Source organism: Abramis brama (assembly GCF_963993115.1).
Source record: "Abramis brama genome assembly, chromosome: 1".
Lineage (NCBI taxonomy): Eukaryota > Metazoa > Chordata > Actinopteri > Cypriniformes > Leuciscidae > Abramis > Abramis brama.
Genome location: NC_139963.1, coordinates 3,419,520 through 3,431,967, shown reverse-complemented (window position 1 = coordinate 3,431,967; position 12,448 = coordinate 3,419,520). Strand labels below are relative to the sequence as shown.

The following is a 12,448-nucleotide window of genomic DNA, read 5'->3' as shown; positions in this document are numbered from 1 at the left end:
TACTGCATTGTTGTCAAATTGCTTCCTCATGTAACACCTTTGTCAGTCCATACACAGTTCATAAGTTTAAAGACCACACTAACAACAGAATAGATTTAATGAACTTTACTGAAATATTAATAATAATTCTTCTCATCATAATTTTCTTGACTCTCTGTCAATGCCTCTTTGCTTGTTGCTGTATTTGTCTTGACACTTATGGATTTAGTACACTGGTCAGTTCCAATCATATTGCATGGTTGGAACAACATGAGGGTGAGTAATTACTGACAGAATTTTCATTTTTGGGTGAACTAACCCTTTAAAGAACAAATGTTTGTGCAATTCCTTTTTTTTCACCTTTTATGAGGCAAAAAAAAAAAAAACTGTCTGGTAAAAAGTCACTGTGGCGGGTGGTCAAAAAAGTTAAAGTCCGCGTGAACCGGAAGTTGCAAACGACTTTTCTCCAGTGTTGTGACGTATTTCCCAGTGAAAAGGCATATTGAACAGAGGGCAGGGTTTTACTCTAGCGCTCCTCCTCTCCATCTCTCGCTCATAGCAGACTAACGGTTTGAGGGGAGTGGTTAAGCGTTTCCCAAACCATGCAGTCAAACCTACGTCGTCAGAGAAGGAACTCCATTCCAGTCCGGAAGTAACTTTTCAGACTTTGATTAAAGATTACGACGGCAAACCATTTTTTTCTGTGTATTAACTTGCACGGATTAATTTTTCACCACAAGACTAGTAATATGCGCTAACAAATTAAATAGGGTCAATTTTGATTTCAGTTGGACTTTAACTTCAGGCCCTGATCATGGGATAGTAAAGTGTCCATCATATGCGCACTTCAGAATCTTGCTGGAAGTAGTAGGTCATCCGGGTACTTCTCGCCTACTGTTTTTCAAATTCTATGATTTCGGACATACTACTCTGTTCATGTACTGTTTTCCGCATACTATATAGTAGGGAAGTATTCGATTTCGGGCGCAGCTTAAATGTGCATAGGGCGCCCTCAGGCTGCTGGTATGAATTGAAAACACAGTACATCAGAGTATCCAGCGCTCATAATGATTACATCGACGCATTTGGGTATAAATTCAATAAATATTATTCCTGTCTATAGAAATCTGATGTAAATCTATGAGAATCTATCAATATTTCTCCAAATCTGCACATTTTTGAGCTAAAGCCCTGAGGGACGTTGTTTTGTCAAGAGTTGTCATGACGACAGCACAGGAGTTTTTTCTGAATGGGAGCGGCTGACGCTCATAATTCAAATTAAAGGTATCGACTCATTTTTTCATTACATAACTCCTGACACAAATTAAGACATAACTGTCACTATGAGTTTCTCAGAATACAATAGTGGTCAAATACTGAAACTTGAGTCTTATATCTTTTTAACGATGTATAGTTTGTCAAGGTAATAACATTAAATCTGATAGTAACTTTGAACTATAAAAAAAAAAAAAAAGCTTCAGTGTGCCGGTGTTACGGATCAACTGGGGATCATGTTTAGGGCTGGGGCGATTACCGCATTACCGCAATACCGCGGTCACATGATGCCTACCGCGGGTCTGAGCTCGTCACCGTCATCACCGCAAAAAAAAAAAAAAAAATAGCATTGGCCTGCACATGTGTGCACGTTGTGTCTAATTACATTGATTCTAATGACATGGATTGTGTCTAATGACATTGTGTCTTACATAAGTTTTGTTTAGAAAACCTTGAATCCATCAAAAGATGGAGCACATCCGACCTTTCGCGAGTTGAGGAGCGCAATGTTCCATGACACATAATAACATTCCATTCGTATTGACTATTAGGCCTATATGCGAGAGTACCTACAGACATCCCAAGTCTCCCAGAAGTTCCGGGAGTCTCCCGCATATTAATAGCGGCTCCATGACGCCCGCAAATTAGTTAAAATCTCCCGGAATCTAGTTAAAATCTCCCGGAATCTAGAGCGAGCGAGCAAGAGTGCGCATGCGAGACAGAGACTGTGTTCCAAACCGTGTAGCGCGCGCACGGCAGAGAGGGAGAGGGAGAGGGAGCGAGAGAGAGCATCCTGATTGGCCCGTTTCGGTAAGTCAACCAATCAGTTGTCAGTGTGGGTGGGCTTTTATCTCTTTTTCTCTGACTGTGCGCGCGCCTCCCCAAGTGGACAAGGCATTTTATGCTTGACGCGCTCGCCGTATACTATTCTTTGAAACGACAGCGGGCGACTCGTCCTCTAAACCATCAGGAATCAGCAGTGAGAAGAAGTAATAAGGTACACTCGTGAATGTTTATTTTAGAACAACACTTTAGTACACCAAACTACAAAAGAATCGTGTAAGCAGTAAACCTTGAGATTATTAGGCTACCTGTGACATTAGAAACGTAACCTACAACTTAATTAACGTTATCTTACATACAACATTTTCATTTAGTTTTGTGAGCATTTTTATAAAACATGGCTATTTATTTGTATTTAAAGGGCTTATGTCTACTATTGTAGGATTATTTTGTTTATTTAAGCAACTAATTTAGACGCAAGAACTGGGTGCGTGTGCTGTGAGATGGACAGATTTGGCTCGGGAGGGGGGGGTTGATTTAAAGCGGTTTACCGCTATACCGCGGGAATTTCTTGCTTTTCAACCGCGGTAAGAAAAAATCCATACCGTCCCAGCCCTAATCATGTTAACTGGGGGAACACGCGTGCACGCAGATTTTTTTTCCAGTTTTACCTGGATTTCCAGCAGATGTTAGACGGCTACAGATTCGTCGCAGCCATTTTTCACGGATCCATGATTAAAAACGTATGTTTCACCAGTTGTATACACACTGGTATGCATAATAAAGCGATTTGTTTTTGAAGTGTATATTCCTGCGTATTTGACGCAATTTCAAAGAAGTTTAACATACTTTAGTGTCAAGCTCAGAAACCACGCCTATGTTAACATGGGGCATTCGGTTTCATTGGATGAACAGACTTGTCAGCGCACTTCAGAAGACTCTTCTCAACATTAGTGTATCATATTTTCTGTAGTGTGTTGTCATGAGTTCATCACAAATAACAACAGATGTAGATTAAATGAAAGTAGCTAGACTACCTAAAAGAAGCATAAATTGCAAAGTCATTTACATTTTTTTCCAGTTGCATTTATTGATCTGCATATAGCCTAATTTTATAATGGATCTATTATTTTTTATATAAAAACACTTATCAGCTTATTTTACTCTGCTGATTATATTAAGATCTCTTTTCTGTACAACCAGCTCTGACACCTGTATCCTTTTCCCTGGACATAAAGCAGCTATGCTTATAGGGTCATGAAGTTAATTATCTCATGAACTTGTAACATTCAACAGATTTATAAAATAAAAAAATAAAAAAATAAAAAATAATTTTGACTCTTCTCCTTTCAGAACAATTCTATATAGCAAATATAGTAATATTGAATTGTACATTGTGTCAAGCTTTCCTGTAGCTCAAACAGTAGAGCGTTGGCGCTTACAACACCAAGGTCATGGGTTTGATTCCCAGGGAAAGCAAGAACTGATAAGAATGTAAATGTGTAGCTTGAAATGCAATGTAAGTCGCTTTGGATAGAAGCGTCTGCCAAATGTGTACATGTACATTATGCTCAGTAGGAGCATGAACTTGAATGTTGTGTATCTAATGTCTTGTATTGGACATGTAGAACACTTTGTCTTTAGTGATTAAAGTCCTGTGAAAAACACTGAGAGGCAACCACAAATTGTATTACTGAAATAAGCAAAACATATGATATAGTGATAATGAATTATTACAAATATATACTGATATTCTCTATGGCTAATATACTCATAGGCCTACATCACTAACCTCTTAATCATTTGTCACCTCACACGAATAGCACGACCCTCTCTAAAACAAGAGGAAATGCTTTATTGTTTACTTTTTTGCTGACCTCTTTAACAAAATAAATATGACAATCTTTTTATGTAATATAAATTTAAATTATGCCAGTTCTCTTCATTTGACTGGTACCATGAATCTCATTAACATATTCTCTTTACTTGAATCATCACATCATGTGCTTTCATTATTGTTGTCTGCTAACCGTTAGGAACAGATTAAAAAGGTCTATAAATGAATAAATATATCCAGCCATCCATAAAATACACCGACACTGCCTCACGGTGCAGCACTAAAGCAGATGAACTACCTTTTACAAAACTTGTTTGATTGTCTTCTGCTTAAGGAAATACTTTTAGTCCTTAATCTGATCATGTTAGTTTATACAGTTATTCTTTGTTCATGTTAGTTCACAGGGGATTTACTAATGTTAACAGAAAACTTTTGTATTTAAAAATGTATTAGTAAATGTTTAAACTTAAGGTTATTAAATGCTGTATAGTATTGTCCATCATTGGTTCATGTTAACTAATGTATTTAATGTTAACAAATGAAACCTTACTATAAAGTTTTAGCAAGTAGACAATGTGTCTGAAAACAACCGACATAAACACATTTGACCCAGTGAGCAAACCAAGGGTGACATTGACATGAAAGAACCTTAAAGATTAAATGAAATGAATGTGTAAACTAACATAAATAGATCAAAGCTTTCAACCTTTGTATTGTTACAGTGTTGGTAGTATATTTAAATGAACAATGTGTAGTCTTTCTCCATGTTACCTTTACCTTGATATCCCTGTTTATTTGTCAGCAAAAGTCTGCTGGATGAAGATGAACACGTTAGTTGATCATCATAGATCTGAGACATTTTCTCTTTCTGTCTTCAGTCTGATTTATTGCAGTATTACAGAGAAACAGAGTCTCATCCTGACTTCAGCTCTGAAATCAAACCCGTCACACCTGAGAGAGCTGGACCTGAGCTGGAATAAACTAGGAGACTCTGGAGTGAAGCGCTTATGTGCCGTACTGAAGGATTCACACTGTAAACTGGAGAGATTGAGGTCAGTCACATTCACATACAAGAATCAAAATGCTTAAAATCACTTCAACAGTTTAAACTAAAACACTTTAACACTGTATTTGTGCAAACTTAGTATTTTGTGATCTGGTGAAATAAAGATGAAGATCTCTCTTCCTCTCTCTGTTTTATTTGCTTATGAAGATGATGTGACTTTACAGAATAAAGAGTTTTCTTTTCTTCTGTCTTATTTTCTTCTCTCTCTCTGCTAATGTAGTTTAAGCTCCTGTGATATGACAGATGAAGGTTGTTCTGATGTGACTTCAGCTCTGAAATCAAACCCGTCACACCTGAGAGAGCTGGACCTGAGCAGGAATAAACTAGGAGACTCTGGAGTGAAAAACCTCAGTGATCTAATGATGAACCCACAATTCAAGCTGGAGAAACTACAGTTAGTATCATTATACTGTACAGCAATTACAGTGTGACTGAAGTTTATTTATGTGAAGACAGCAGGGCTTATGTTTCATTGTTTATAGCAGTGCACTTTCTGGGTTTCCCCTATTGCTCACAGGGGGTTAAAGTGGGATGTGAGTGTGCCGTACGGACTCTTATTCTGGCTGTACTGAAGACAAAGCGGTTTGACCAATCAGATGAAAGGGGCGTTTCAGCGCCGCCCACATGTGCAAACGAAATATCAAAGCCATAAACCGATTTGTAAACCACAAACGAAAAATTAGAAATCGAGCCGAAATCTCATTTTCCGTTTATTAAACTAAACGAAACACCGAATAAACGATCCGTCTTTCATTTCTTGTTATTCCATTCCAAACAGGAAATGAAATGATCAGATGATACACGGACCGTGTCAATCAGGGTATCTTCCGTCCATTTCATTTCCTATTTGAAATGAAATAAGCAGAAACGAGAAATGGCGCCTTTATCCGTTTTTTCATTTTTTAACAACTTATCTCATGGCCGCGGGCCGCCAGTTGTCGTTCCCTGACCTATGGATTAACCTTTCAAACGAATGCGGTTCATTGTTATTTTTTAATGAAAACACAACAACGATAAAATAGTAGGCTACAATAAAAAAACTCCTGCATAGTATTAAACCTGAATTAACAAAACGATTAAGACGGAATAACAACAGCATAGGCTAACAAATAAATAACAAATAAATAAAATATATTTGGAAATTTCCCTTTAAAACGAAAGCTCAGTTTTGTGATCACACTGTTATTTCACCGTTTTGTTGTTGTTTTCAAAGACAAACTCACTTTTATATTAAACAAATAAATATTTCTTTACTAACAAAATCTTGCGCTTTTTCCTCCGCTATCGTCCTGTCAATAATCTCGCTGTCTCACTCTCGCGGCTACAGTTACAGTACAATTTTATGTACCATCATCGCGGTACCCACCACCATCAGCAGTTTTGCATTACAGTATTTGCAATAATAACCACCCCTTGTCCAAAACTGAGCGTATTGTCTAAAAGAAGAGTTATGACAGCTGCGTATGCTACACTTGACTGAACATTGCTTGCCTAGCGCAGCACCAGACAGATTTAACTCTGCACAGCTAATAAAACCGTCTGGGTGCAGATTAATATTTAATATTTCTGATATATAAATATTTCTCTGAAACGCGTTAAGTTGCACATAAGTAAGCCCAGGACCTGCCCTGAACAGTTTAATATGCGGTACGCAGAGCCATAGGACTATTATTTTGTTGAATAAACCTGGGGAACTACCGATGACGTCACATGCTCAGATTTTCTTGACCAATCGGCTGACAGGGGCGCCTCATGACCGTCCACATGTGCAAAACGAATTTTGAAGTAATTTATTCGTTTTTTGCCTGTGAACTAAAAAACGAAAAATCAAGCCGAAATCTCGTTTTTCGTTTTTTGGAAAAAACGAAAAAACGGATAAAGGCGCCATTTCTCGTTTCTGCTTATTTCATTTCAAATAGGAAATGAAATGGACGGAAGATACCCTGATTCGTGTCGTGTGTTCATTCGTCTTTTGATTTAATATTGAAAGTAGAAAAATGAGAAAACACTTCCTTTTTCGTCTTTTTATTTTTTCAGAAAAACTAAAAACAAGTATTCAGCTTGATTTTTCACTTTTCGTTCTCAGGTAGAAACATTTATAAACAGCTTGAATATTTGATTTCTACACGTATAGGCGGGAATGAAACGCTCCTTTCCTCTGATTTGTCAGCCGAAGATCAAACTGTCCCGTCATCAGTTCTTCCTCAGCTCCGCTCAGCAGAATAAAAGTCCTCCGCTGCTGCAGTTGTACGGATTCTGAACGCGTTTATTGCAACTACTACATTTCATCTTTTCCTCATCAAACACCCAGACTAATGGCTCGACACGACCCGCACCGGGGAAGAGCCTCGACAGGGCTTTCTTATGAGGCTTTCAGTCCTCAAGTGCCAGGGGGTCCGTGAAATAATTTACTATAACCTACTGTATTTTCCGGACTGTAAACTAAAGTCACGTTTTTATCATGAAACACGTTGTGATTTATTCCAGAGTGACCTAGGCCTTTACAATGCATTTAACTTAGTTCACATAATCTAAATGTTGACTTTCAAAAGTAGGCGCGCCAAGAAGACTATTCGCTGTATTTTGGTTTATATATATACGCACGGGCGTAATTTCCTATGGGGACAGGGGGGACATGTCCCCCCCACTTTTCAAAATCCCGTTTGTGTCCCCCCCACTTTCGTTATGATGATTTTTTTTTTTTTTTTTTTTCGCACACCGTCATCGCCACGGAGGAGCAGGACAAAGAAAGCCTGTGCCGATGCGAGCTGCCGCGTCCAGGAACGTCGCGTCCACACTCTAAAAATAGCTCAATGAAAGTTCTAATGAGCAGGGAGCGCTCCTGACACACGCACACGACGCACAGACAGCGCGCCAGAATCGAATTACTGCATAAGGTGCATCTACGCGGGTTCACGCAGGGGCGTAATTCGTGAAATGCACTCCCGCTGGTTGAGCGCGGTAAAGTTCGTTTTGGGTTCGATATTAGCAGGACATTTGTTCTACAGGGTCGGTAGTCTAACAAAGATATCAATAGCAAGATTAGTTTTAACATTATGTGACCATTGTATATCGACATGATGAAAATATTCATTCAAAATCATTCGTGCATTAATGCTGCATAATTGATAATGCTTTGACGCGTTTCCACAGCACACAATGCTTAAGGGAATGTCTGCCAATTCCACCAACTGCGTTAAACGTAGCCTATAATTTCTATTATTTAAAATTACTTTTAACATTTAAAAACAGATGTTTTCAAATTCCAAAGCTTGCAGAAGGTTCCTAATGGCAATACTGACTTAGGCTACAGGTAGCCTTGAGTAAATTAACTTGTCTAAGAAAATGATTCATAAAACGTATAAATATCAGTTGAGCCTATGTTTACTTTCGTCACTGACACAGACGGAAATGAAAAGACTATCAGTCTAAGTTCAGCTTTAGGAGGGGAAGAAATAGGCCAGGATAAGAATACTGAGAGAATAAGAAATATGAAGATGAGGAGAGAGCAGGTATTGACAAATAATCTAATGACAAGGTTTTAAATAGCCTATTTCTTATAATTTTTTGGCCTTCAAAAGTCCTAAATTACACATATGTAGGTCAAAGAAATCCAAATTTTCTCGGGGGAGCATGCCCCCGAACCCCCCTAACTATGGGGGCCTTGAGTCTTGATGCCCAGGGCACAGGAAAATGTTAATCCGGCCCTGGGTAAATATGACATTTATTATGGGTTTAAGTGAGGATTGTTTAAAGTTCACTTAAATTAAGTTGTTATATTTTTGAAGCCTAATAAATATTTTAAATTTGGGGGAAAAAATTATTTTCATCGAGACATCGGTAGCTATATTAATATCAGTGATACAGGCCTTCATTCATAAAAATATGCTATTAAACAATTATTTAAAATATACTGTCTTTATGTTGTTTCTACATTACAGTGGAAATTGAGTCTCACTTTATTTCAATTTTATTTACACACAAAACATTAATAGTGAACATTTTTGACTTTATAAAATGATTCTCTCACGTCTTGGCAATCGGCCCCTATTGAACAATAAAAAAGTAAGACATCTTTTTGTTATACATAGTTTAGTAGCCTACTATTCTTTTTGGCAGAATTTGTCATTATAATCAACTTAATTATTTTCAAAATTATTATTATTAATTATTTTGTTTCACCATAGTCCCTAAATGTATGTAAATGCAGGAAATGGGATTCAAATAGAAAAAATGTTCCCCCGTTTTGTGTCCCCCCCACTTCTCAAACCAAAGTTACACCCTTGTATATACAGTATATACTTTTTTTTTTCATCAATCTCTTTATTAAATTTTGAACATGAAATAAGAACAAACAAAGTTCCCTTCACATACAAAGAAGAAAAAAAAACATAAACACCAAGAATCAACAAAAATAAACGACAAACAACATAGTAACAATGAAAAAAAAACAAAAAACAAAAAAAAAACACATTAACTAATAGCTGTGAGTGACGGTCCAAGAACTACTGCCCAGTCAAAAAACAAAAAACGTGAGACACTAAGTTTACTCAGGATTGTCTGGGAAGGTCAACTTCCCAACATATTCAAAAAAAGGGGGTATATATATATACTTTTTAACCACAAATGCCCGTCTTGTACCATCTCTGAGATGTGCCACGTATTACATCATCACGTTGGAAAGGTCACGCGTCACGTCATCAAAAAATGTGTTTTGGGGTTTCATGACCCTTTAAAAATGATATGAAATGAATGTGTAAACATGAATACATCAACAGTTTCAACCTTTGTATTGTTACAGTGTTGGTAGTATATTTAAATGAACAATGTGTAGTCTTTCTCCATGTTACCTTTACCTTGATATCCCTGTTTATTTGTCAGCAAAAGTCTGCTGGATGAAGATGAACACGTTAGTTGATCATCATAGATCTGAGTCATTTTCTCTTTCTGTCTTCAGTCTGAATAGATGCAGTATTACAGAGGAACAGAGTCTCATCCTGACTTCAGCTCTGAAATCAAACCCGTCACACCTGAGAGAGCTGGACCTGAACTGGAATAAACTAGGAGACTCTGGAGTGAAAAACCTCAGTGATCTACTGATGAACCCACAATCCAAGCTGGAGAAACTAGAGTTAGTATCATTATACTGTACAGCAATTACAGTGTGACTGAAGTTTATTTATGTGAAGACAGCAGGGCTTATGTTTCAGTGTTTATAGCAGTGCACTTTCTGGGTTTCCCCTATTGCTCACAGGGGGTTAAAGTGGGATGTGAGTGTGCCGTACGGACTCTTATTCTGGCTGTACTGAAGACGAAGCGGTTTGACCAATCAGATGAAAGGGGCGTTTCAGCGCCGCCCACATGTGCAAACGAAATATCAAAGCCATAAACCGATTTGTAAACCACAAACGAAAAATTAGAAATCGAGCCGAAATCTCATTTTCCGTTTATTAAACTAAACGAAACACCGAATAAACGATCCGTCTTTTCATTTCTCGTTATTCCATTCCAAACAGGAAATGAAATGATCAGATGATACACGGACCGTGTCGTGTGTTCATTCGTCTTTTGATTTAATATTGAAAGTAGAAAAACGAGAAAACACTTCCTTTTTCGTCTTTTTATTTTTTCAAAAAAACTAAAAACAAGTATTCAGCTTGATTTTTCACTTTTCGTTCTCAGGTAGAAACATTTATAAACAGCTTGAATATCTGATTTCTACACGTAGGCGGGAATGAAACGCTCCTTTCCTCTGATTTGTCAGCCGAAGATCAAACTGTCCCGTCATCAGTTCTTCCTCAGCTCCGCTCAGCAGAATAAAAGTCCTCCGCTGCTGCAGTTGTACGGATTCTGAACGCGTTTATTGCAACTACTACATTTCATCTTTTCCTCATCAAACACCCAGACTAATGGCTCGACACGACCCGCACCGGGGAAGAGCCTCGACAGGGATTTCTTATGAGGCTTTCAGTCCTCAAGTGCCAGGGGGTCCGTGAAATAATTTACTATAACCTACTGTATTTTCCGGACTGTAAACTAAAGTCACGTTTTTATCATGAAACACGTTGTGATTTATTCCAGAGTGACCTAGGCCTTTACAATGCATTTAACTTAGTTCACATAATCTAAATGTTGACTTTCAAAAGTAGGCGCGCCAAGAAGACTATTCGCTGTATTTTGGTTTATATATATACAGTATATACTTTTTTTTTCATCAATCTCTTTATTAAATTTTGAACATGAAATAAGAACAAAGTTCCCCTTCACATACAAAGAAAAAAAATACAAAAACATAAACACCAAGAATCAACAAAAATAAACGACAAACAACATAGTAACAATGAAGGAAAAAAAACAACAAAATAAAAACACATTAACTAATAGCTGTGAGTGACGGTCCAAGAACTACTGCCCAGTCATTTGCAGCAAAAAACGTGGGACACTAAGTTTACTCAGGATTGTCTGCGAAGGTCAACTTCCCAACATATTCAAAAAAAGGGTGTGTATATATATATATATACTTTTTAACCACAAATGCCCGTCTTGTACCATCTCTGAGATGTGCCACGTATTACGTCATCACGTTGGAAAGGTCACGCGTCACATCATCAAAAAATGTGTTTTGGGGTTTCATGACCCTTTAAAAATGAAATGAAATGAATGTGTAAACATGAATACATCAACAATTTCAACCTTTGTATTGTTACAGTGTTGGTAGTATATTTAAATGAACAATGTGTAGTCTTTCTCCATGTTACCTTTACCTTGATATCCCTGTTTATTTGTCAGCAAAAGTCTGCTGGATGAAGATGAACACGTTAGTTGATCATCATAGATCTGAGTCATTTTCTCTTTCTGTCTTCAGTCTGTATGAATGCAGAATTACAGAGGAACAGAGTCTCATCCTGACTTCAGCTCTGAAATCAAACCCGTCACACCTGAGAGAGCTGGACCTGAGCGTGAATAAACTAGGAGACTCTGGAGTGAAGCGCTTATGTGCCGTACTGAAGGATTCACACTGTAAACTGGAGAGATTGAGGTCAGTCACATTCACATACAAGAATCAAAATGCTTAAAATCACTTCAACAGTTTAAACTAAAACACTGCAACACTGTATTTGTGCAAACTTAGTATTTTGTGATCTGGTGAAATAAAGATGAAGATCTCTCTTCCTCTCTCTGTTTTATTTGCTTATGAAGATGATGTGACTTTACAGAATAAAGAGTTTTCTTTTCTTCTGTCTTATTTTCTTCTCTCTCTCTGCTAATGTAGGTTAAGAGGCTGTGATATGACAGATGAAGGTTGTTCTGATGTGACTTCAGCTCTGAAATCAAACCCGTCACACCTGAGAGAGCTGGACCTGAGCTGGAATAAACTAGGAGACTCTGCAGTGAAAAACCTCAGTGATCTACTGATGAACCCACAACTCAAGCTGGAGAAACTAGAGTTAGTATCATTATACTGTACAGCAATTACAGTGTGACTGAAGTTTATTTATTTGAAGACA

At 37.6% G+C, this 12,448-nt stretch overlaps 1 protein-coding gene across 1 annotated transcript in view; it reads left to right on the top strand.

The window, feature by feature from the left end:
• LOC311090940 (uncharacterized protein) overlaps window positions 1-12,448 on the top strand; it is an 846,260-nt gene that overhangs the window by 65,631 nt on the left and 768,181 nt on the right. The window contains exons 12-16 of the mRNA XM_084126585.1: window positions 4,753-4,926; window positions 5,161-5,334; window positions 9,898-10,071; window positions 11,806-11,979; window positions 12,214-12,387. Coding sequence (XP_083982711.1) covers window positions 4,753-4,926; window positions 5,161-5,334; window positions 9,898-10,071; window positions 11,806-11,979; window positions 12,214-12,387 — 870 coding nt within the window. The remainder of the gene's footprint in view (window positions 1-4,752; window positions 4,927-5,160; window positions 5,335-9,897; window positions 10,072-11,805; window positions 11,980-12,213; window positions 12,388-12,448) is intronic.